Source organism: Rhynchophorus ferrugineus, unplaced genomic scaffold (assembly GCF_030347505.1).
Source record: "Rhynchophorus ferrugineus isolate W39M unplaced genomic scaffold, kcgeb_rfMv2 rfM2, whole genome shotgun sequence".
NCBI classification, from domain to species: Eukaryota; Metazoa; Arthropoda; class Insecta; order Coleoptera; family Curculionidae; genus Rhynchophorus; species Rhynchophorus ferrugineus.
Window position 1 is genome coordinate 16,554,363 of NW_027472581.1, and position 26,581 is coordinate 16,580,943.

The following is a 26,581-nucleotide window of genomic DNA, read 5'->3' on the forward strand; positions in this document are numbered from 1 at the left end:
CATAAAGGGATGGGAGCTGCTCCCACAGATAGAAGCTTTCTCATTTCTCAAAATTTTAAAAATCAACAATTAAATAGTTTAGGAGTGGGACAATAAAAAATCTATGTCCTAGTTCAGAATAGAGAAGGAAAAAAATCTAGATTTGTTCTTAAATAAAATAAAATCAATAACCATTTAAAAATAATGGTGCATTTTAACATTAAATAAATTATGCCAGTCATCTCATAAAACGCCAAAAAATAACCATTACAATCCATTAACCAAGCGATTTTCTTCATAATAACTAACTTAAAACACAACCATTCTCGTCGACACAAATCGTAAAACGCTGGAGAACAAATATGCCTTTCGACGACGACCTTTTCTGAATCGTTTTCCTCCATTATTTCCTGGACAACTTCCATAATTTCGAGCGGATTATAAAGCACTTAAACCGTAAACTTCGAAACCGTCTCGGTCCTAATGAAGAAATCGTAAAATCTAACTTTTAAATTAAATCGTCCATAGATTAGGCCCCCGCCGAGAAAGTGGAATTTCTAATTTGTATCTTCGCCGAACACCCGATAAAAGAAACATATCTTTATTCGGCGTAAAGGTTTCAAAGTTTTATTAACTCCCATTGATTTCTATTCTATAAAACTGTGTTGTAATCTGACTGAATATGGGCTATCTCAAAACGGTATAAATTCTAGATATGAACAAAATAAAGTAGATTTTAGTAAAAAACAATCACAAAATTATTAATATATTGATTTTCATATATTTGTGGAAGTCTAGGGAAGGTTTATATGGTAGTATAATTGCGAAGAAAATAGTAAAAATAAAAATTTCGTTTTCCCATACGATATATCTGACACAAAGAAATAGATATTTAACTTTATAGAAAATTTTGGGGAAATATTTAGCGACGTCCAACATCTAGATGTCGCTACTGTTAACTTGTTGCTTACTTTAATCGTTACGCTATAGATCTGATTGGATCACTTCGTTTCTATGGTACATTTGTTTATTTATTTTTAATGTCATTTTCAGTATGACTGACATAAATAATAGTGCGTTTAAAGATATAGAATAGAAAGACTCAGAAGCGCATGCTCAATGGTAAATTTGGTTCTATGTTATGCTCGGAATCCCCGTGTGAGGACGCTTACGCATGCGCCGTAAAACAGTTAGGTGCAGCAGGATTAAAAAAAAAATTCGCGGGAATTTCAAAAATTTGAGCGGGAAATTTAAGAAAGTGTAGTAAAAAATGTTAAAAAATTCTTATAATTGTATTGCAAATTAAAAAAATATCTATTTGAACATATTTTATTGAAATATTACAATTACATTAATTTTCCTTGACCGTAAAGACATTGACGTAATCATAGAGATATCTCCATTACCCAAAACACATAATCCACTAATATTATATTCTCTCTAATATTTAAGACAAACCTAAAACAAAAATTAAAATAAGATGATATAACTATTAATAGTTCTGTTGTTTTATCTTTTATAATCAACTAAATTAACAACCTACCTAAATTGAGGTACATTTCATCAAATATGATAACTGTAGTTCTGTCTATTCGGTATGGACAGGCTGATTTATCTGTAAATAATCTGTAAAGGAACATATAAAAGTAATTTCCAGTTTAGAACGTCGATTCTCTAATAATAAACATAAGTTTCTTATTATATACTTACTTGTCGGTCTTACTGGGGGTAGAAGAATCGCCTATATATCTATCAGAGGATGAAGACTCAACGTAAATACCCTCAAAAAACCTCTGTGATTGTAATATTGCCATTGGGCGACATATTTTCCTTGTCTTGTAGTAAAAGTAAAGAAGTCAATAAATACTGCCTAATTATCTCAATGCAATAAAACATAACAAAATACTTACTGTTTCAATTGCAAGTAGGAATTACATCTTGTTTCAGCCAGGCCTTTCCACATTGTGGTCTATAGTCTTCATCTTTAAAATGATTACAAATTATTACTTTCCTGGACCTACATAGGAGGTCATAAAGAGACCCCCTTAAGTTTTTTTTATTACACTAATAAACTAAAATACACAGAATATTTTAAAATAATTGTTAATATAAATATATAAATATATAAATATAGTTATAGCGTAACGGGGATTCCGAGAAGCTTAAACGTGGTACCCGATAATTCCATATAAGTTTCACTTCTGTATTCCTCTATTCTATGTTTAGAGATTAAATTATTAGTTCATTAGTATATATAAGTCGGTAGTACAATAAGTAAAGTGAATTATCGATTTAGGAAGTGTTGTGCATCCGGATGCACAGATAGTAAAGAAATGCAGAATCGTTTTCCATCGAAGAGGTATTTGGCTGTTCTTAAAAAATGGTTGATAATGTTAGAAATCCCAAACCGATTAGATTAAATGTCAAAGAAATAATAATATGGCGTGTTTTGTTGTTGTAAGTTGGGGTAAGTTTATTCATATATATAAATATCAATTATTTTTTTAATTTTAGAAATGAATCCTCTTCCGAAGTAGTTGCAGCTCCAATATCATAATAGCTGCTCCTGAATGCAAATCTGTTAAGAAAGAATTAACCAATATTCAATACACGAGGAATTTTGGTGTAAAATGTATTGCCCAAGTAAGAACAAATCTGTTAAAGCGTCATCATATTGTACTGGCTTGGGCTTCTTAACCAAGATAGGTTTTTTGGATCTAGCTCATGGATTCACGAATATACATCCTGGGCTAGTATGTTTTGGGAATCATTTGAAGCGCTCAACTTAAGTTATATTTTGTATCTCATTGGCCTTTACGAAATTCTGAAGAGGATGAATATGAGGGATCATTAAATAATTTAAATTCTATACTAACGGGGAATGACTCTATAACTTCAATTCCAGATATTCCTATATGAATAAATGAGTCAGGGCAATATCTTATGCCCCAGAAAATTGTTTTATTATAATGTCAGTAGGCCTCTTTATCTTAAACTTTTATTTTATCCCCCGATATTGCCACGTCGATATAACATATATTTGTCCAATATCTTTAAAAAATGTAAATTTAAAACCTTTTAATTATACACTACACAATGATTTTCCAGATAAAATATTACAAATAATAATATGTAATATACGATTTTGGGTAAACCCATAATAGATTTCTAATAGATTAAATTTATGATATGACTAAATAAATATAGAAATCGGAAGAGACTGAAGAAGTAATTTTGATTTGTTCCAAAGTTCTTTTTTATGATTATATATATATATATATATATATATATATATATATATATATATATATATATATATATATATAATTATATATATATATATATACATAATTATATATATATACATAATTATATATATATATATATAATATTTTATAGATATATTTATTTTTACAGATTATATTTATTGCATTCGTTTAATTAAATAACAAATAATAAAATTCGATAACATGAAAAAAGTGAAAAATAATGACAAATATGTTAAACATAATATAAATATATATTAACAATAATTTCGAATCGTACTTTAATTACCCTCGTGTAAGCAATTTGCAATAGAATAGAGATGCAATAAGTAGTGGCTGTTTGTGACAATTTAAAACAATAATTTCCAGAGATCTTTTCTGACTCAATTCCATTTCGAACTTTATCAACGTCCTTCGTGTTTTCTTACGGACTCCGATTATTATTACTTGTAATGGGAAACTCGAAATCGGAAAGTAATGAATTTCTAATTTTCAAGCGGCCTAATCCCGAGACGATTTAATTTTCAAGTTATATTCGACGATCTCGGGTTCTTCATTAAGACCGGCACAGATTCGGATAATTTACCATTTAAGTATTTTATAATCTGGTGGATGCGAGGGACAGTGGTAGTAGAGGGGGAAGGAACAGATATTGGTCTTGTTGAAAATTAGTAGATAGGGTACTTAATCTTAGGATATGTTTAATATTATGGCAATTCTATTCATAGTAAAGCTTTTGTTGGCTCTTATATGTGCAATTTTAAGTTATAATAAAAACAACCAAACAAACAACAAAAGTTATTAGGTGCTTGTATTTATTTTTATCAGCTATATCTACCATACTGGTAACTAAATGAAATATTAATTAGTTAAAAAAAAAACTTAATGATTAAATTCGGTAGTTTTAAAATTTCTCTATATAACTTTCTTTACTACTTTCCTACAGGTGGTAATCATGTAACACTATGTAATTGTAATTTCGAAATTCTTTACGTTTGATGTATCATTTGAAGAAATCTGCTGCCGAAACCCATGTTTTAGAGCTTTGGATGCTGCTGCACCATATCTCAATTGTTGGTTTTGGTCTCAACGACTTAAAAGTGGTAATTTTAATGTAAAAAACAATGGCCTTGAGTATTAAAAGACAATAAGAAATTCCAAGACAAGTAAACTCATTGGACAAAACCTACCTCAGACTCACAAATAACTTTCAGACAGCTTAGCAATTCATTATTCAACTGTTTTCAGATATTTATATGCAATGAAAGAAGGACAATATCTACCATACGAGCTGACTGAAAATTAAAATTTCTGACTTTTTCAATATCGCTGTTTCATTGCTTGCCAGACAAAAATAATAGTTTTCTGTAGTCTATTGTATCTGGAAGTAGACTACGACAAACCCAACCCCAAAAATCATGGGCTAGTCCCAGAAAACCTTCCACACCGACAGTGAAGCAGAATATTCATGGTTATAAAGTCTCGCTGTGCATATTAAGAATCAATAAGGTGTAGTGTATTAAGAGCCGCTAAAATCGAATCAAACTGTTAGTTATGTTTGCCAATGTCAATTGAAGAGCTTATTATTGGCACAACAAATAACGCACTCAAAATCATCCTCTTACATATCAACGTTTGGCCACACATTGTAAAAGTTGAAAAGGAGACACCACTGGTGCTGGAATGAATATTGATCTGTATATTGTCCAATGTCAGCTTTTTAGGTAAATAATGATATTTTAAAGTGTATTATAGTCTAAAGATATAAAATGTAGGGCATTTCCGAGGATAAAATAATACATTATTTTACAAATGTAAGGAGTTGCAGGCTAGTAAATTTGAGGCAAAAAAATGTGAGTCCTGTTAATATATTTTCAGATTAATCATTTAAATCTACTAATTAGTAAAGACGTCGCTATATAGAGATATACACAAAAATATACAATTTTCAGTAAGCGTTACTATACCCTTAAAAGAAACAAAACAAAACTTTCGAGAATTACGAATTAACAATTAGCGTAGAATTAAAACTAACAAATTTAGGGTGATAAATTAATACAAACATTGCAGAAGCAACAGTATTCAATAAGGCTTTTGGGATGTTTTAAATATGTCACTGTTAGTATATCATATTGTGTTGTGTTAAAGCATCGATTTTTGATGGGGAAAACCAATTCTGAAAACGACCTCTGGCCTATGAAACTAGTAAATATCTCATAATTTTTTCTTCATATTGTTTAGTTCAGATCTAAGATACCATAGCTAAACTCATGTATTATTTGATGTATATACTCACACTCGTGTACTCTATATAGTTTTAAAATAAGGCACAGTTTTCACATATAGCATAATTTAACTATATTTGTTCAAAGGGTTTTTGTCTCCTTAACCTGCTGATAAATTTACTATTTGCAAAAGCAGATGTAGTAGTTCCAGGTTTTTATTTTTACGCAGTGACTCTTTGGTGACTGTTGGTAGCCTACTGTTTGTAGGTCCTCTCATTTCTAATATACCATGGGTTAGAGATTACATACTACGAAAAACTTAATTATTTAATTAGATACTACTTTGTTTTAGTTAAGTCATATTGATATTGGATTAACATTGATTTGAATAACTGTTAGGGAATAGTAAATCGGATTATTATCTAAGCAATCACCACATTTTTGAGTTTCATACAAACTTCTTGGAATGAAAATAATCAGTCTCTCAATCGTTTGTTCTCAGTTCTTGACTAAGTTCTTTAATTACTCCCAATGCGAGTTTTCTTTTTGAGTATATGACCCAATTTATTTAATATAGTTTTGTTAGCTGGTGGTCTGCTTTGTAACCATTTTCGTTTATTTTACGCTTTGTTGTTAATAGCTGAACATCCTCATTGCTCATAATCGGTGGTTTATCCGAAAAATCACAAGTATACACAAAATTGTTTCGGAAAATTATAGAATGGAGTCTCTTAAAACAACTAACACCTCAAAGACGTCACATAGAATAGTTTTATATGAAAATTTGGGTTACTTTCATACTGAATTTTAAAAAAATAACTAACAAAAAATGTGTTTTTTATGTGTATTCATAATATGGTTTCGGAAAATCATATTATGGAGTTGCTTGAAACAAATAACACCATAACGTTATTACGTAGAAGAGTTTTATATGAAAATTTAACTTAATTTCAAAGTAAATATCGCGCTTGCTTCTATTGGATGAAAAAAATTGAAATGAAACATGCGACAAATGAAACGTGTATTTTGTATATGTATTCACAAAATAGTTTCAGATAATATTAAAGTGGGGTTTCGTGAAACAACTAATACCTCAAAGATATCACATTGAAGAGTTTTATATGAAAATTTGAGTTACTTTTAAAGTGAATGCATCTTTATGTGTATTCACACAAACTGGTAAGGAAAAAATGGTATACAAAATGGTAAATTGGAATTGCTTGAAACAAGTAAAATCTTGCAGATATCACAGAAGAATTTTACATGTAAATTTGAGAGTAATTTTTAAGAGTTACTTCTAAAGTGAATGTATCTTTGTGTGTATTAACACAAACTGGTAAGGAAAAAAATGGCATAGAAAATGGTAAAATGGAATTGCTTAAAACAACTAAAATCTTGCAGATATCACAGAAGAATTTTATATGTAAATTTGAGTTACTTCTAAAGTGAATGTATCTTTGTGTGTATTCACACAAACTGGTAAGGAAAAAAATGGTATAGAAAATGGAAAAAAAGGAATTGCTTGAAACAACTAAAATCTTGCAGATATCACAGAAGAATTTTACATGTAAATTTGAGTTACTTCTAAAGTGAATGTATCTTTGTGTGTATTCACACAAACTGGTAAGGAAAAAATGGTATGGAAAATGGTAAAATGGAATTGCTTGAAACAACTAAAATCTTGCGGATATCGCAGAAGAGTTATACATGAAAATTTGAGTTACTTTCAAAGTTAATGTCGCGTTTGCTCAAACTGAATTTAAAAAGAAAATAACGACAAACGAAAGGTATATTTTTTATGTAGCCGTTGAAAATTTAATACTGGAACGATTTAATTTTGCAGATTTTACGACAGCGAGATCATCATTAAGTCGGGAACGAATTCGAAGTTTACGGTTTAAGCATTTTCTAATCCGCGGGAAATGACGGCAGATATGCTGAGAGGGCTGCGGGACGCGGGGAACGAGGCCGTCGAAGATTTTAAGATCGTCGAAAGCCCGAGTAATCGCCTATTTTAAAATGCGTATTAACGAGAGTGGTTTTGATTGAATCAGATTTAAATAAAAATAATATAAACACAGTTGCACGAAAATATTACATGTTTATTTTTACTTTGGTTGTTTCTCATGTTTTTTAAAAATATAGCATATTAGAATACAGTAAAAATAGACTCTCTAAAAAATGATTTTATTATTATGTTACATCAGACCCACAGACATGATAATCAGACAAAATTCCTACATTCGCCAATGAAGGCAGACTAGAATTGTAGAATATTTTTCACCTAACTAAGAAATAATTATCGCTGTTAAAGTATCTGTTATAAATATATATATTAATCGTTTCTTTTTAATAAAACGTTTATTTTTGAAATCTTAAATCATATTCGTTAATATAAACCTTTCGATAAGGTGAGCGACACCTGGTTTAATCTAACGCACATTAACGAGCGTCTGCTTTGTTTATATCTCAATTCCTCCACTGAATAGACAAAAATGTGAACGTGCCAAATCAAAAGTATAGTGGAGATAATTTTTTCGCAAATATCAAGCAAATTCTACCATAAGCAGTTTTTCCATCACCAACGCACCCTTATTTACAGTTGCAATTGTCTTTAAGATAATTTTATTTCTTTCTAAAACTAAGCCAACTCATTTTTGGATCTCAGCTGATCAAGAAGGTTAGAGTAATATTCCACTGTAATTGTTTTGCCTTTTTCAAGGTAATGATCAAGATCTCCTGCAAGAAGATGCGCTTGAGTTAGTTCTTTTTACGCTGAATCAATCAAATCCCTATCTGTATATGTGTATGTGTATCCCTAAAACTGTAAAAAAGAAGATCTTCTATACAGGTTCTTCTAATTGCTATTAAACAAAAGCAGCCAACATATTTTGCAGGGATTTCCTAATTATACCTAATCATTCATACAGGATGATTCGAATTTTTTCTTCTGATTTCCTCACACACTTATCTATCACACTTACTTTCACTCACCTATCATCCAAGACAATATCATGCCCTTTCCGATTTTTCCAGGAACCAGGAACTTATCCATAATCAGGAATTTTTTTACCACACAATATTCAAGTGTATCCCTTTTAACCAAAAAAAAACATGCAGAATGTCTATGATTAAAATTTGTGTAATCAGAGCACTTGACATTGCAAATTGAATTTTATCTTAGGGACTACTAACACGTGGTAAGAAGCATATATTTTTGATCACTAAAACGCTATTCCTGTATGAGGATGAGAACTTTGCGTCCTTACTGTCATATGTGTAATAGCTAACACCAAGTATATTATTTAGAAATGTTTTGCGTATATAATAATAATTCATTGGATAATAACCAATATCTTTATACCGTTCGACAAAAAAATATGATTATTGTACAATAATTCCAACATCTAATTAAGTGATTCAGAACACATTGAATACCTGTTTTGCTAATTTATCTTAGCTAGCTTAGATTTATCGATACATTTAAATAATATTAATACGAAGTGACAAGAACACCACTGTCTGAAATTTTCAAAATCTCAATCTTTATAAATTTTTCAAATTCAGAATCCTGAGAATATATGTCAGAGAGAATTATTTACTATATTCTCCTAGGTACCAATTTTATCAGTCTTCATAGCTGGGTATATTTTTTTTATTTCCTTCAGAAAACCAAGAAGTTTTGTCATCGCCATTTTAATACCTAAATTTAATTCTAATCTTTTTAACTTCATTTTATATTGTACACTGGCAAGGTTGATTTGATTATTACTAGATTCATAGTTATTAATCTATTAAAATATAATTTTTCAGAAAATCTAACATGAATGAATAATTTTGAGTTAGGAGAAATTTAAAGTAAAAGCAACAAAATCAGTATAAATTATCAGCAAAAATAACTAATAATACGTTTGGCATATTTTAGCTCCCAAATTGTAACACTACCACTTCGAAAAAATTTGTTTTGAACCTATTGAAGAAATAATATAAAATTTGTTTAAAAAAGCGGAATAAGTATCATAATTTCGAAAGGTTGTAAAGAAACAGAAATATGTAGGAAAGCAGCATTATCATAATGAAAAATAAGTTAGTCAAGTATCGTTATAGTAGTACTTCAAAGGGATATTCTGTTCTAAAAATTTGAAAATACCGGCTGTTTTTATGGTCTCAAGACTTACTCCTTTAAGAACTTTTAAAATTCCATTTATTTTGGTACCATAGGGGGTATTCTAGTCTAGAAATTTGAAAGAAATCGTTTTTTGTAATTTCAAAGCTTAATATTTTAACAACTGTTTTTAGATATTTTAAAGTCTCCTTTTTACCAACGAGATAAATACCTTTATATGGACTGGACCTACAGCTTAACGTGGGCTCCGAACCATGGTCTCCGACAACAAACCTACCGAGTGGCCAATGACCATCTTACGGTCTTACCCAGCCTGGACTGGGGTGATTTTTCCTTGTCAGATTTTCCACTTTTACCTACGTAGATATTTACAATTACAATGACAAACATAAAGTACATCCATGCCCCAGCAGGATTCAAACACGCGACAATCGCAACAGTAGAAGCACACTTCTATCAGCTTGACCACCAAGAAAACGAAGCCGGTTTAAGAACTTTTAAAATTCCACTTATTTTGGTACCATAGGGGGTATTCTAGACTAGAAATTTGAAACAAATCTTTTTTTTTATATTTACAACGCTTAGTCTTTTAAGAACTTTTTTTAAATATTTCAAGGTCTTCTTTTTATCAACGTGGTAAATACCTTTATCTGGACGGGACCTATAGCTTAACGTGGGCTCCGAACCACGGTCTCCGACAATAAACCTACCGTGTGGCCAGTGACCAACTTACGGTCTTATCCAGCCTGGGCTGGGATGATTATTCCTTGTCAGATTTTCCACTGTTACCTACGTAAAGTACATAAAATATATCCATGCGCCAGCAGGATTGCGACAATCGCAACAGTAGGAGGACACTGCTATCGGCCTGACCACGAAAACAACGAAGCCGGATTAAGAACTTTTAAAATTTCTTAATTTTTTGATACGATAGAAGAATATATAAACGATTCACATCAAATCTCAAGTAAATAGGTTCATTAGAACATAACATATTATGTCAAAGGTCTCGAAAAAAGTTGTTTCGAGAAAAATTAGTTTAAAAATTCGTCTTTAAATGCCCCTTCAATAAAATCTCCTAAAATAATTTTAAGTTCTGAAAAATCCTCTTAAAAATATATTGTTTAAAAAACCTGTGTTCCCATCGCTGTTATAATTTAGTCCTTTATGATTCACATTTTATAATTCTAAAGTTTACTTTATTTCCGGTTAAATATCCTCAATTTACTATTTTCTTAATTCCTATTTTTTTACTTTGTTTCCGTTTAAATATTTTTTTCATATTTTTGGATTATAATTAATACTTAATTGCAGCAATAGTTCTGTACTTTATAAAAAAAATTAATAGGTCATTCTGTATTTTTACCTTGGTTGTTTCTCCAATTTATTTTACACTATTATCCCAAGTAACCTGTAAATTGCACTATAACTAACTATTGCTCTAAAACAATTAAATCAATATAGCATTTGGATTTCGAAATTGATTTTCTTCCGATACTCTGCAATTTTTTTAAAAACTCAAGGAATTCTTTATATTTTCTTTTCTATCTTTGTTTTCTGATTTGACAGAGTTGCTATATCTATTAAAACCAAACAAAAAGCTGGTAAATATTAGAATCAGCTATTTCAATATTGAATAAATTTTTCGACTTCTAGCATTTGCTAGTAAGGTACAAAATTTCTTTTCAACTGCTCTTTTGTTCTTGTTACTAATAGGATAAAAGGATGTCAATACATAAAAGAAAATGTCTTTTCTAAAGAAACGCATAATTCAAAAAGAATCCACTAAGGACTATATTCAATATAAACAGGACAGAGCCCATAATAAACATCAGGCATCTGACATTTTAATTTAAAAGTCGAAAAAGTAGGTCGCAGTGCAATTTAAATACTAATAAACCTTATCGTTTTGAAAGGCGTCAACTTGTTATTTCTGATGGTAATTTTTCTGCCTATTTTTCGCGCCGTCCTACTTAACGATAGAACCGGTAAACTAATAATACATAATTGAGAAGGAAAAACCGTTAATTGCCATCAATTTTCCTCGGCTTTCAGGGCACTCAATTTTTTGTTTCGTTGGTAAAAAAAATGTTTAACTAGAACCTACAAGGGATAGAGAGTTCTCGTAGTACGAGCTTAATTTTTTGAAATTGCTCTATCTTTATCTTTATTTAAATACCTTGTTCGTATTTAGGTGGATTCGAAAATGGTTTGAAATAACAATTAGACCCAATAGATGGCCATGATATAGTTCTATCCTTTGTTTTCAATACCTGATGCCGATCCAAAAATATTTAAAATATATTTTATGAATGACAAGCAGAAACAAATGAATACATACTGTCTGTACAACCAGCAGATAGAAGAAAGAGAAATTGTAGCAAATTTAGGGGCATTTTTTTCAAAATTATAACCAGTTGATCCATTTGCTCAACAACATTTCCAATATATTACAAAACGCCAACTACGTTATTATCAATAAACTAATCACGGTTCTTTATTGACGTTATCAAAAAAAAATAGAAATAGATAAAAGGAAGCGGCGCTAAGCTACCTCAGGAGACACTTGGGCAGTCGATGATGGCACATCTGAACTGAACGATGGTGAGGGATTGAAATCCAAAATATTGCAATTGGAATTGCAACATCCTCGTTATCGTTTACTTGCCGGCGCTGCTGTCACCCCGCATATATTCAATCAACATCTGGGGTAATATTTCTGGGTATTTTGTAAGCCGTTATTGTAAGATATAAAATTCGACATTCTCCAAGGGCGTTACAATACAGAGAACTTTGAAAGAGGTATATGAGAAAACAAAACTGATTGATAAGGGTCAATAAACGGTTTGCAAAAGGAAATATACTAACGTGTGTGAACATTTTCGGATGCTGGTAAGGCTGTCGATATCTTTCCGTCCTACAGATACAGTTGCTTTATGATTGTTTTAGTACTTGAATGTGGTCTGTGGACGATGTTAAAAATATACTACTTTCCGAACAGGAAATTGCTATAATTATAAATTTAAAACAATTTCACCAAAATTCATCAAGCTTTTATTTAATTTCAGTGAAGAACCAACACCATCACCTATAACAGGGGAGGTAGATTTCCTGGAAGCGGGAGTGTCATTTTTCCAGAGACAGTGCGCGCGTAGAGGTAATTCCGGGATATCGGCTATTTCCTATAGACAAAGAGGATCAGGTGCTGGACCATCAGGGTCACGCAGAAGACCTCCGGAGAGTCTGGTAGGCGGTTCCCCCCTCGATCAGCTGTGGATGTGGACTTGCTTTAATTATTCGTAAGTGAATCTTAACTATATCATGTTTATTCACCTCACTATTTAAAGATACGTTAACCAAATTCAACTAATAGTAGATATATCTTATATTTAATCTAGTATTTATCATTTACATAGTAACATGTTTCTAGTAATATTTGTTTGATGAAGCTATACTATATATTTGGTAGGCAACAGAAGATACAGATATTGAGAAAGGTATTAAGTTATTAAGTAAGTAGTTTAAGGGGTATTATATGTTTTGGAAAGGCAAAGCGACTTTTCGAAAGACGTTACAAAACGACACTGCGCGACTGACATTCATTTGTACCACTCGATCATCTCTACCTTGCATCACTCGATATACTTGTATACGACAGTTCCTCTCGGCTAACTAATCCAACAATCCAACAATCCATAAAATAGTCTTTTATATAACATAATATTTACATAAAACTTGTAACCAAAAGAAGCTCAATTTTAGGATTTCACAGGAATTAGTAATGAAAAATGTAATGAATAGAATTTCCATTTGTGAATCGAGCATAAAAATGAATAACTTAAGACAATAGTGTGCGAGAAAGTTCATAATATAAGTCACAAATGATTTGATCCGAATTAGAGTCTAAAGTCCATCATGAACTGCTCAAATCTTGTCAAGCCATCAATTCTAAATCGATTGGAACGACTATAATTTCCATAATTAGAAATTCGTTGCCTGAAAATAAAAAAATTGAAAGTCATATTGTATCGTCCTTATAATCCCGGTCTTGGCCGGTCTGGCTATAATTTGTTGCGAACTCTGCAATACCATTTTAATCATGTGATGCTCTTTTCAAAAGAGGAGCATCACTTGTCCCAGTTTTTTCCCAAACGTCCCAATGAGTCCTAGAACAAAGGAGATATAGAGAAATATCAAAATTGCGTCAATCAAAACTGCAGAAATATAATTGATTAGTGATTGAAATTTATATGAATAATTGCACATTGAAAAATATTTAAACAATTCTAAATGATAAATTCTTAATTATCAATGAACTTACCAAAAGATCAATAATTAAAATAAAAGGTCTAAACTGCTCAAGGATTTATTCTAAAATAAAACACCGCCCGAACGTATTCCTGCTGTGACGGCGATTCCCAAAACATCAAAACAAAACTATAAATTAAGTCTATATCTAGGTGCTGAATCCGCACAACGTGGTCCAGAAACAGGGAACCATTCGGAGGGTAACCTTGAGATGGCAACGTGGTTCCATCAGGCGGATGGATGAGGCGTCGTTTCTCACACAATCGCATTTCCTTAACAATTATATTTGTATTTATTTTCTTATTTGGACAAATCTGCATTATGCAAAAATGAAATATGAAAAAAAAACATTTTAGGTCTAAATATCCTTCAACGTTAGTTATTACATCTGCATCTCACAAATAAACATATATTCTTCCGGATAAAGCTTTAGACTCAGCTGACAAACAGATCAAAAATTACATTTTTTTAGTAATTTATTATATTAAAAGACACCATGGAAATGAAATGAAACCAAGTAACCTTTGCGGCTCTTAGCATAGCGATTCGAACGAACCAATAAAATGGATCGAAAAGACGGTTGTAGTGTCAATTATATATTGAACGTATGTAATTAGATATTTCTGCAAAATTTCCTATAAAGTTAAAACTTTTTTCTCGGTCGCTGTTCACAGGCTTCCCTAAAAACTGGTATAATGATGGGATCCATAAGCAGGAAATTGAGTGATATTATAATGAAAAATAGAAAATTACAAAATAATTTATAACTATATACTTTTTTCTTTTGCACAAACTTATTTAGCAAAAATAAAATTATCAAGACGGCTAAAGATCCTGCTAACATTATTTCAGCCGGTAATTCCATCCTCCACCACCATAAACAACACTCTTTATCGAGGTTAAAGAGGGCGCTCGACGACGATCAAGCCGAAAAGTCAACAAAACTAAAGCGATGCCACTCCATCCGCTCTCGTCCTGTTTACGCTGAAAATACCGGCGGTGGTTCGATGGGAAATTCCATGTGTTAAATGCAGACCATTAGAGGACGCCGCAGGTCGTAAATCGCCGATACCGTCCGTCTTGACCGTTGCAAATTAACAGGCCGCGAACAAACAATGGTCCTTCTGGGACTAAATCCTTCTCGATAACAAGGGGCGAATTATGGGCATTCCGTTGGCTCGCTCCAGTCATCCGTCGCTCCCCCCACCCCTTTCTCTCCCCTTCAATCCGTAAATTCGTCCTGAGGGTGCAACATTTTGGAGATTCCCTGACGATTCGGTTGCAATTGGATGCGCCTCTCCATTCCTCCGGCGAGAGAGATTTATGGCCGTTATATATGGGATTATTATTAAAATTGAACCCATTGGGGCCGAAAGTTCCATGAATAAGTGCACGGGGATTAGGCTGCGAAACAAAATAAATTTTGTTGGTGAATGCCAAAAGAATGTTCAAAGTGTTTTTGATGCAAATTTCGTGGTTTATAACCTGAATATAAATAGCATTAGATTTATGTAATACAGTAATCAAAATTATAAAGTGCTCTCCTTAAGAGTAATAATTTTTCAGCCACTATAAACTATTTAAAATCATTCGAAGAAGCAGAATTCGGTTTTATTTGAACAATTAAACTCTGGGAGATCAAGCTATGAGCAAGCCCATATATTTTGTTTTGTAACTTATTCAATATAACTGTAGAATTTCATTTATTATTCTTTGTAACAGGACACTTGAAAAATCCCCGGCCTGTCACATAGATGGCGCTACTAGAATTAAATCCATTTATTTTTTAGTTAGCCCTAACCCTCAAAAGATGTGTGTATAAATTTGACAGCTGACAGATCATTAGTTTGTGAATTATAGAATTTTGAGTGAAGCAACTTTTGTTATTGTGAAAAAAATGGATAAGAAGGAATTTCGCGTGTTGATAAAATATTGCTTTTTGAAGGGAAAAAATACGGTTTAAGCAAAAACTGGCTTGATGCTGAGTTTCCGGACACTGCCCCAGGAAAATCAACCATCAAGGATTAGTATGCTAAGTTTAGAAGTGATGAAATGAGCACCGAAGACGGTGAACGCAGTGGACGCCCAAAAGAGGTTGTTACCGACGAAAACATTTAAAAAATCCACAAAATGATTTTGAATTGCCGTAAATTGAAATTAAATGAAATAGCAGACATTCTAAAGATATCAACTTTACTTGTACACCATATCATTCACGAATATTTGGGTATGAAAAAGCTCTGTGAAAAATGGGTGCCATGCGAGCTCATTTTTGACCAAAAACAACGACGAGTTGATGATTTGGAGCAGTGTTTGAAGGTGGTCAAGCGTAATAAACGCGAGTTTTTGCGTCGATATGTGACAATTGATGAAACATGGCTCTATCATTTCCGAAGTTCAATCGACAGTCATCCGAGTAGACTGCACACAATGAACCCCCTTCAAAGCGTGAAAATACGCAAGAGTCGGCTGGCAAGATTATGGCGTCTCTCTTTTGGAATGCGAATGAAAAAAGGAGGACCATCAACAGCCACTATTACATAGCGTTATTGGACCGTTTGAAGAACAAAATCGCACAAAAACGGCCACATTTAAATAAAAAGAAAGTGCTGCTTCACCAAGACAATGCACCGTGTCACAAATCAGTGGCAAACGATGGCAAAAATCCATGAATTGGGCTTTGAATTTCTTCCTCATCCTCTGTATTTTCCACCTGCTCTAGATCTCAAAAGTGTGCTCACTGGGAAGTAACTTTTGTCAAATGAAGAGGTCATGGCCGAAACTGAGGCCTATTTTGAAGCAAAGGACAAATCGTACTACAAAATTGGTATTGGAGGTATTGGGTAAAGTTGGAGGGTCGCTATAATCAGTGCATCACCCTTGAAGGGAATTATGTTGAATAAAAAAACTGATTTTGCCAAAAAATTTGTTTTACTATGGTAAGACGGGGACTTTTCAATTGACCTATTAGATCGATCCGTGGCTAAAAAGCCTCACGAAATTAAAAACGACAGTCATACATAGGTTACGGAATTCGTTGGAAACTCGTTCAAAGAGTAGCAAAGGTATATGAATACTTTTATTATTCTTTTGTAAAATATTTTGCATAGAATTCCACCGTTCAAAAGTCCTCTAAATATTTGCATGGTATTTTCTAAATCAATCTTTATCAACTATTCAACCGTCGCACCCTTTTTAAATAAAACAATGATTTTATTTATCGTTAATCAAGAATATTTTAAAATAATTATTCATTGAATCTTAAATGACAGAAGTTTTCAAAAAGGTTTGAATAAACATCGAGAGACTTTTTACAATTTATCAATCAAAATTTTGTTCTGTGCATTAATAAATAATATTGAAAATTACAGTTTCCAATATATGCAATAATATTACAAATGAAACGCAAAACCATATATTCATATATCTTTTTCTGTATATTAATCGGCTTAGCAAAAATTTTGCCTCCGTTTTTGAGAAAAGAGGAGCAGCAGGATAGTGTATGGTGTAGTAATTTAAACTTTCTATTAATATTTTGTTGATTATTAAAACTTGATGAAAATTAGATCTAACTAAATTTCATTTAAAAAAAAGTGAATATTAGTTCTTGAGATAATTTGCATATATTTTAATATACATATATTTGTTACTCTAATTACTGTTATATATCAAATATATTTTGATCCTATATTGAAAATATTGTCAAAATAACTTTAATTAATATTAACATATACTTTTAAAATTATTTTCTTTACTCTGAGAAAAACATGATTACTTTTATAAATTGTGTCCGAATTTCGACCACAGGACAATCACTAGTTGGCATAAATATGTTACTACATCAGTTTCTATGTTAAGATTAGAACGGCAAAGTCCAGAACATTAAAAACTATTAACAATTGTTTCAGTCAGCTGAAAATAATCAATTAGTCTCGAACAAGAATCGAATAAACTAGTCACGACTGAAATCAACTAAAGCTTGTCGACTGAAAATAGTTTTTTCAACGAAAGTTCCCAACGCTACTAACATACTCAATGATACTACAAGGAAGGGGTGTCAACAGCCAAAAAAATATCGATATTTGAATATATCGACATTTTAAAAAATATCGATATCCGATTTCCATATTTAAAAAAGATTATCGATATATCGGAGAAATTTTTCTTACAACCACTATAATTGCGATTTAAAATGTTTATTACAAAAAAATAATTGAAAGAGTTTTTATATTGTTTAAGAAATAAATTTAATTTTTTTTGGAAGAATATCGAAAAATATCGATATATCGATATATCGGCAAAGAAATATCAGCCAAAAATATTTCAAAAAATATCGATATATCAAAATCTCTACTACAGGGTGGTATTTATTTCGAATACCGTCCATAACAATACCATAAAAAGCGCCAAAGAACAACTCGTAGCCATTTAAAACTTCACCAAAAAAAGCCAAATGGCTATATTTGTTTTATGGCAAATTAAAGGTTCGCTATGAGGTGATCAACAAAAACGGGAAGGCGCGCTCTCGCGGCTCGCTCGTAAATTCGCCCTTAATCAACGACGGGCCAAGTTTGCAAAGTTAATTAATCACGGCGGCCATGGGACGAAATGTGTTACGAAAACATGTTAGGACATAAAGATATATTTGTCTCTATATCGGTCCGGCAAAACGAGCTACTTTTTTGCCCCGATCCCTCCGCCCCCCGACCTCCCCTCGCCTTGCGTCCACCGCCGACACCCGTTCCTGGTCATCAATTAATTTCGCCAGGGGTGGCAATTAGTTTGCGGTCCTTCTGAGCCGGCTTGCCTGCAGATAAATTCTCGGCAACGACGTGACCATTTTTTTGGGCGATAGTTCTTTTTTTCCGCCGCATTCGTGATTTATAACGTCTCCATATGAGTCTAACGAATTTTTAATTAATGCTGTTTAATTCTGGATACGGGGACGTATTAATTTCTTTTTGTCCCTCTCCGTTTTGTGCCGTCGTACCGCGCCATAATGTTAAAATATTTTCGCGTATTGTCTCGTTTTTTTCTGTAGTTTTTACTTTAATAAATTTAATCCTACATGTCGTCGCTGGTTTTACATTATTATCACATCATAATTCATAAACAATGTTTTTATTATCGTTTTATTTAAAACTAGAGATCGCCCTGTGGTCGAAATTCGATCACTTTGTTTTAAATTAATCATCTTTCTCTCATAACAGAGTAATGGGACTAATTTAAAAATTATATAATTCTAAAACATGATTTTGTAGTATTTACAATATGAGATCAAAAATGTATATAATATAAATATTAAAACATATTAAAATGTTTGTAAAATTTCTCAAGTGCTAACACTCGCAAACATTTTTGCATTCTTACAATAATCAAAAAAGTATTAATAAGTATAAATTCCTACGCCACTGAACATTATAACAAAATATCATAAGTAAGATTATATTCAGAACTGTAACAACTTCAGTTATAAACATATGTATGAAACAATGAATTAAATAATACGCGTTTGTATATTACATCACAGAATATTGAATAAAACAAATTTAAAATTGATATTGGATTTTAGCATGTATATTAAAAGAATAACGAACACAGTTAGGCAATTTATTTATAACAGTTAATAACCTATATTAAAAGAATGCATTTACAATCTTTAAATTAACTATTGATTTTCTAAAACTTATGTCTATAAAGTAAATAATCAAAATAATTGATACAAAGTTCAAAGAATAAAATGCCATATATAGTCAAGTCAAAATAGCAGTGACACGAGTGTCAATATGTGTCCGTCTAATGTTCTAAATTCGTTTTACAGTCAGACAATATCATCCTTGTCATTGTATTCTATTTAAAAAGAGATAGTATGCTGTTAGAGAAGTTCGAACATGTAACGGTATGAGCCTGCAAAAGTTGTCCGCTTGCCAAACGTCTGAAAATTCTTCAAAATATTATAATTAGGGGTTATAAGCCGACAAACGTTGTTTCTTTGTTTTAATAAATTTTAAATCGCCGCTGTTTTTATTGAAATTATTTTTTGCGCCTTACAGCTGCACTATATATTAGGACGGACACACTCACTAACATATATCAAGAAATAAAAAACAATATAACCATAAATTCGACAAAAAGAAACTGTATTTATGCGAAACAGGTGACGAATCAAGATCAGCGTGTATTTCAGAGACCAAATATACGAAATGTATAAAACAGTAAGTAGTTTTTTCAATCGAAACACAATTATTTCAGAGAAAATTGTTAGTCTGGAAAGTATCCATAAAAATCGAAAAGATATACAGTTTGTTCTGGTTCATAAATTGTTGGATAATATAGGATTTAAATGGTGTAAAGATAACCCACGAAAGGGTTTAATGGAACTTCCAGTTGCTTTTAAAAGAATACTATTTTTAAAAACATATAACAAAATCAAGGAAGAAATATATCATTTTAAACACTTAAATGAAGTGAATATGAGATGAATATTTCAGAATGGTACTTCCTATCACACTGCATTTTTAATACAATTGAGTTGATAAGGGGTACTTCAAAAAACTATTACAACAGATATTCAGGTCGAGGAGGATATTCATCAAACCAGAACTGTCTGGATTTATGGAAAGAGGTATTGAAAATAGCATCTTCGGTTTGTAAGAGCTCGATCAGACACATTGAAGAAGAAATTGACAAATGGGAGAATCTTGAGCAAGTTTTTGATAGATTGTAAATAAACAGCTTGGTTATTCACTTGATTAGTGTTTCTGAAAATGAGAGTGATTGAATATAACCTTACGAATGCTGGTTTATGAATCATAAGGTTAATGTTGACGGTTACCAAGACAGGGTGATGAAAGAGGAAACCACTAAAGAATACAATTAATATACCTTAGTTATAGGGAATTCTACTATAAAGTGTGAAAGCTTTATGAGCATGTGTGTTATTGTTCAGAATATACATGAATGTTTGGTTAACATGTATGAGGAGAGAAATAACACTGACTGTTTTGCAGATATGGTAAATGCATTAAGGAGAATGCAGTGGTTAAATGCAGTTTTATCTAGAAAGATGTATACAGATAGTAATAGGACAAACTAAAGAGAAATATAGTAATATCATAATAACTTTACAAGGATACATTGCATCGAAAGAAACAAGAACTAAGCGTAAAATATAAATATGCTCTCTAATGAAAGTAAAATACATTACTCAGATATACAATTGTTAATTATGTGGATTAGACCTTCGGCGGATACCACAACATACAAAATCGCGCCAAGAACCCTACCGATAGTAGTGTGGAATAAAGCTCAATGTATATATAATAAAACAACTCTAACCTATAAATTATTGCGGCTGTAAAATTAATTGTAGTTTTAATTTCTTCAATAATAAATGCATTTGATGTACTATAATGTTAAAATAAATTATATTTAATAAAATATTTGTTCAATTATTTTATTTATTATAAAATGTTGTTATATGTCAGAGCCAAAATGTACTAAAATTCAGAGATGATGGCGCAACATTGCGACGTTTTGACAGTTCTTCCGTGTCACTGTTATTTTGAATTGACTATAGACACATATATTATTGCCTTAATCATTAAACAGGTTAATATTTATCGATGCTTTCAAATATTTACAAACTTACATTCAATAATTCATAATGTATTCTTTTCGTCCTATATATTACATCTATGCAAATTATGTAGTTAGTTTCATTTCAACTCCTGCTTATTTTCATTATTGCATTTATGTATTCATATAGTCCCTATATTTTATATATATTTCTCACATATAAAATATATATTACAAAAACAATAAATACACCAGACTGATTAAAATAATAATTTCTTTACATAAATTTTCAAGTAAAATATATATTCCATGCAATATTCATTTTAACTCATGATGCAAAAATCAACATATTTATTACTTCCATTATTCAGTTAGCGCTTTGTTAGCTACTGTATTTACTAATCATACTTGAAATTAATCAGAAGTCGATATTAAAAAATACAGAAAAAGCTTGACAACCTTTGGAATTGCTTCAAGTACAATGATATACTCTATATCCAGGAAACATATGAATTAAAAACTGTTCTTAAGCAAGAACAATTTTTCTTTTTTCGTTTTTTTTTTCGCCAGATACGAATTAAATCAAAAGCTGATTTTGAAAATACAAATATCTTGCAAGCAAAAAAAACAGACGATCATCTTTGTTGTTTTCACATGTGCCAAGTTTTTCTTTCACATATATGTTCTGATAAAGCATTAATTTCTTTTCTCTGAAAAAATGTAAAATATAACTTTACGTGACCATACTATTATTAATTGTTTTTATCCAAACTTGCCATAACTCTTTAATAAATCCGGAAATACGGGAATAACCGGAAGTAACACAATATGTTAAATAACAACTTACAAATGTAAAAAATAAACACTCACTTAATCTTAACGAACACTATCTTTTATTTTATAAACTTTTCGAGATTCAGTCGTAGGACGTTATTGTCGGCGAGCTAAACTCTTAGCCGGCACGGCTCTCCGCTGAGTTTGTGTATATTTTGATATTTTCAGTCACTGATCTGATGGCTATTCCCGGTTGCTTGATTTGGGCGTTTTTCGTTTTATTGGAATATGTTTATTTATAGCGGGAATATATAAAATTACACAGATATATTGGGCCTAAAAATTCTTCCTCCGCATAAGCTTTAACCCTGCCAAAATTCACGCTACCAGATGCTCTCGTTTTCCTCAAAATGGCAGTCAAATAATCTTACAAATTATTTTCAATGTTGTAAATTTCCTTTTTCTGACAATTTATCACTTTTGCATGTAATGAAAGTTTTTTAAGACTAGCCAAATTACCCAAAAAAACTAAACATGGAATCTGGAGCCGCAAGATTCAGCACTGTTAAAGCTTATAGAAATGAAGCAACCAGTAATAGAAGTCAGATCGGTGACACAAAATGTATAAACAAATATTTTAGGCTCTGGTCGACGAGCTGCCAGCTCCAACTCTTATTCGGTAGATTATTCGTCGTTTCTGTTGTACGTAAATCAACTACGGATGCCTAATTTTTAAGATCAAAATCGGCAAAATGTCGGTAGGCAATTTTATATCGGAAGACAAATCAGTACATTTTATATATCAAACGATATTAAAACGGAAAGTAATTGTGTCAAACTATTATTAAAGGAGTTATTTAATATTAAATAGGGTTTTTTTAAGATAATTCCGCCAGGAGTAGCAATTAGCTTGCGGTCCTTTTGAGCCGGCTTGCCTGCAGATAAATTCTCGGCAACGACGGGACCATTTTTTTGGACGATAGTTCTTTTTTTCCGCGGCATTCGTGATTTATAACGTCTCCATAGGAGTCTAACGAATTTTTAATTAATGCTGTTTAATTCTGCATGCCGGAACGTATTAATTTATTTTTGTCTCCCTCCGTTTTATAGTATTGTACTGCGCTAAAATGTTAAATCCTTTCTATTTTCGGGTACTGTCTCGTTTTTTTTTGTAGTTTTTACTTTAATAAATTTAATCCTACATGTTATCTCTGGTTTTACATTATTATCACATCATTATTCATAAACAATATTTTTATTCTCTTTTTATCTATAACTAGTGGTCGCTCTGTAGTTGAAATTCTACCACAATGTTTTAAATTAATCATGTTTGTCTCATAATAGAGTAAAAGGACTAATTTAAAAATTATATGTTACTAAAACTTGTTTTACAGTATTTTAAATATAAAATTTCTGTATGTGATACATGACATTAATTAAAATAATAAATATCTGTATATTAAAGCATATTAAAATATATGCACTATATCTAAATAACTAATACTCACTAATATTTTTTAAATTACATTTAACTAAATATAGTTTTCAATAATCAACAAATTATAAACATAAATTACTACGCCACTGAACAGTATGACAAAGTATCATAAGTAAGGTTATTTTCGGAACTGCAATAACTTCAGAGCATCATCTAAAACTATACATGATCTTTACTTTTATGTTATAAACATCAATATGAAATAGTAATTGAAGGAATAGATATTTGTATATTAAAACAAAGAATATATGAATAAAACAATTTTGAATTTGATATTTGACTTTAGCTTGTATATTAATAGAATAACGAACACAATTATTCTATTTGTACAATTTAGAAATGTATATTAAAGGAATGCATTTACACTCTTTAAGTTAACTGTTTTTCAAAATTTAGAAACCGATAAAAAAAATTATAAAAATAATAAGAGGTTCAAAGAATAAAATGTTAATATTTATCAATGCTTTAAAATGGTTACAAATGTACGGTTAATAATTCATAATTTCTTCTATTTGTCACATGTCTTCCATCTATTCAAATTGTATAGTTGGTTTCATTTTAACTCCTGCTTATTTTCATTATTGCGTTTCTGCAATTCATATAGTCCCTATCTTTTATATACATTTTTTACATAAAATATATATTACAAAAACAATAAATACACCAGGCTGATTAAAATAATAATTTATTTACATAAATTAAGTAAAATATAAATTCTATGCTATAATTGTTTTATCTCAATATGCAAAAATCAACATATGTATTACTTACAATATTCGGTTAGCGCTTTGTTAAGAACTACATTTACTAATTAAACTTGAAATTAGTCAGAAATCAATACTAAAATGTACAGAAAAATATTGACAACCTTTAGAATTGCTTCTACTACAATGATGAACTTTGTCTCCAGAACCATATGAATTAGTAACAGTACGTAAGCAAAAGCAATTTTTCTTTTTATCTTTTTCTTAACCAGGCAAAAATTAAATTAAAAAATTATTTCGAAAATATCAACATACTGTAAGCAAAGAAAACACGCGATCTTTATTATTATCAAATTTTGTTAATCTATGTTGTGATGAAGTTTTCACATATGTCAGGTGTTTATTTCACATATATCTTCTGATAAAGCGGGCACATTGATTTACTTTCTGTGGAAAAATCTAAAATATAACTTTAGGTGATGATACTATTCTGTTCTTATGTCTATTTTTCTGACAATTCATCACTTTTGCATATAATGAAAGTTTGTTAAGACTAGCCGAATCACCCAAAAAAATTAACCATCATGGAATCTGGAGGGCTAAAATTTAGCACTATTAAAGCTTATAATGAGGAAGAATCTTAGGCACTAAAATGTTGGTGAAATATGCTTTACAAATGAATAAATTCCACTAAAACGAAATGCGCAACCAAGAATAGCAGTCAGATCGGTGATACAAAATATTTAAACAAATATTTTAGGCTTTGACCGACGCGCTGCCGGCTCCAACTCTTATACGGTAGATTATTCGTCGTTTCTGTTGTACGTAAATCAACTACGGATGCCAAATTTTTAAGATCAAAATCTGGTAGCATTTCACCGCAAAATGCCTCTAGGCAATTTTATATCGGAAGAGAAATCAGTACATTTTAACAGTAATTTACAGTTAAGAGAAACGACACTAAAACAGAAAGTAATTGTGTCAAACTATTGTTAAAGGAGTTATTTAATATTAACTAGGGCTGTTAAAGATAATTCCGCTAGGGGTGGCAATTAGTTTGCGGTCCTTCTGAGCCCGCAGATAAATTCTCGGCAAGGACGTGACAATTTTTTTGGACGATAGTTCCTTTTTTCGCCGCCTTCGTGATTTATAACATCTCTATACGAGTCTAACGAATTTTTAATTAATGCTGTTTAATTCTGAATACGGGGACGTATTAATTTCTTTTTGTCTCCTTCCGTTTTGTGGCGTTGTACTGCGCTAAACTGTTTTTTTCTATTTTTCTATTCCCGAAAACTTATCATTTCTGCAAGCAAAGAAATCTTTTTTAAGGCAGTCTAAATTACCCAAGAAAAACTAAACGTCATGGAATTGCCGCTACATCTGCAACTAAATTACCCAAAATATCTCCATAACTAGCAAGTTTAACACAACAAAGTAACGTACAGAAAATGTATATGTTCAATTCCATCGGGTATATATAGATTTACGTAATACGAAACAAGGTGTTGAAGTGACGACCGTAACCATCTACAGGGGATAGACAAAATAATATAAACACCTAATACATAGAATGTTAGGCAACTGTTATCTTTTAAATAAACTTCAATTATTCGCCGAATATATTCATAGAATGTCTGAAGAGTTTCCAATGGAATGCTGCCCCACTGTTGTACCAAAACATCCACCAGTTGCTTCAATGATATTGGAGGTGGAAATGTACTCTTCAGTCTCTGCTCTAAAACTCCTTATAATGGTTCAATTATGTTGAAGCCAGACCTAATTGTGCTGGCTAGGAAATATATTTGATGATATTTTAGCTCCTAAATCAAGACCCTTTAGACTGTGTGTATGGGCCCATTATCATCTTATAATATGGCAGTGTTTTTGTAGAATTATCATCTTATAATGTGCAGCAATTTGCTAGTTATAGTAAGAACTTCATCAATAAACATATGGAGATATTTATTCTTAGTAATCCTACCAATGATTGTCCTACAGTCCTGTAGGTCTCTTTTGGGGTACTCCATACATAAACCGGACTGTTTACATAAGAAAGGGTAAACGATGATTCATAACACTTTTTTCCAATCATCAAGTAGCCACATTTTATGAAGATATAT

General features: G+C 31.2%; 1 protein-coding gene across 1 annotated transcript in view; it reads left to right on the forward strand.

Moving 5' to 3' along the window:
- LOC143189965 (C3 and PZP-like alpha-2-macroglobulin domain-containing protein 8) overlaps positions 1-26,581 on the forward strand; it is a 468,650-nt gene that overhangs the window by 345,155 nt on the left and 96,914 nt on the right. The window contains exon 11 of the mRNA XM_076393989.1: positions 12,665-12,895. Coding sequence (XP_076250104.1) covers positions 12,665-12,895 — 231 coding nt within the window. The remainder of the gene's footprint in view (positions 1-12,664; positions 12,896-26,581) is intronic.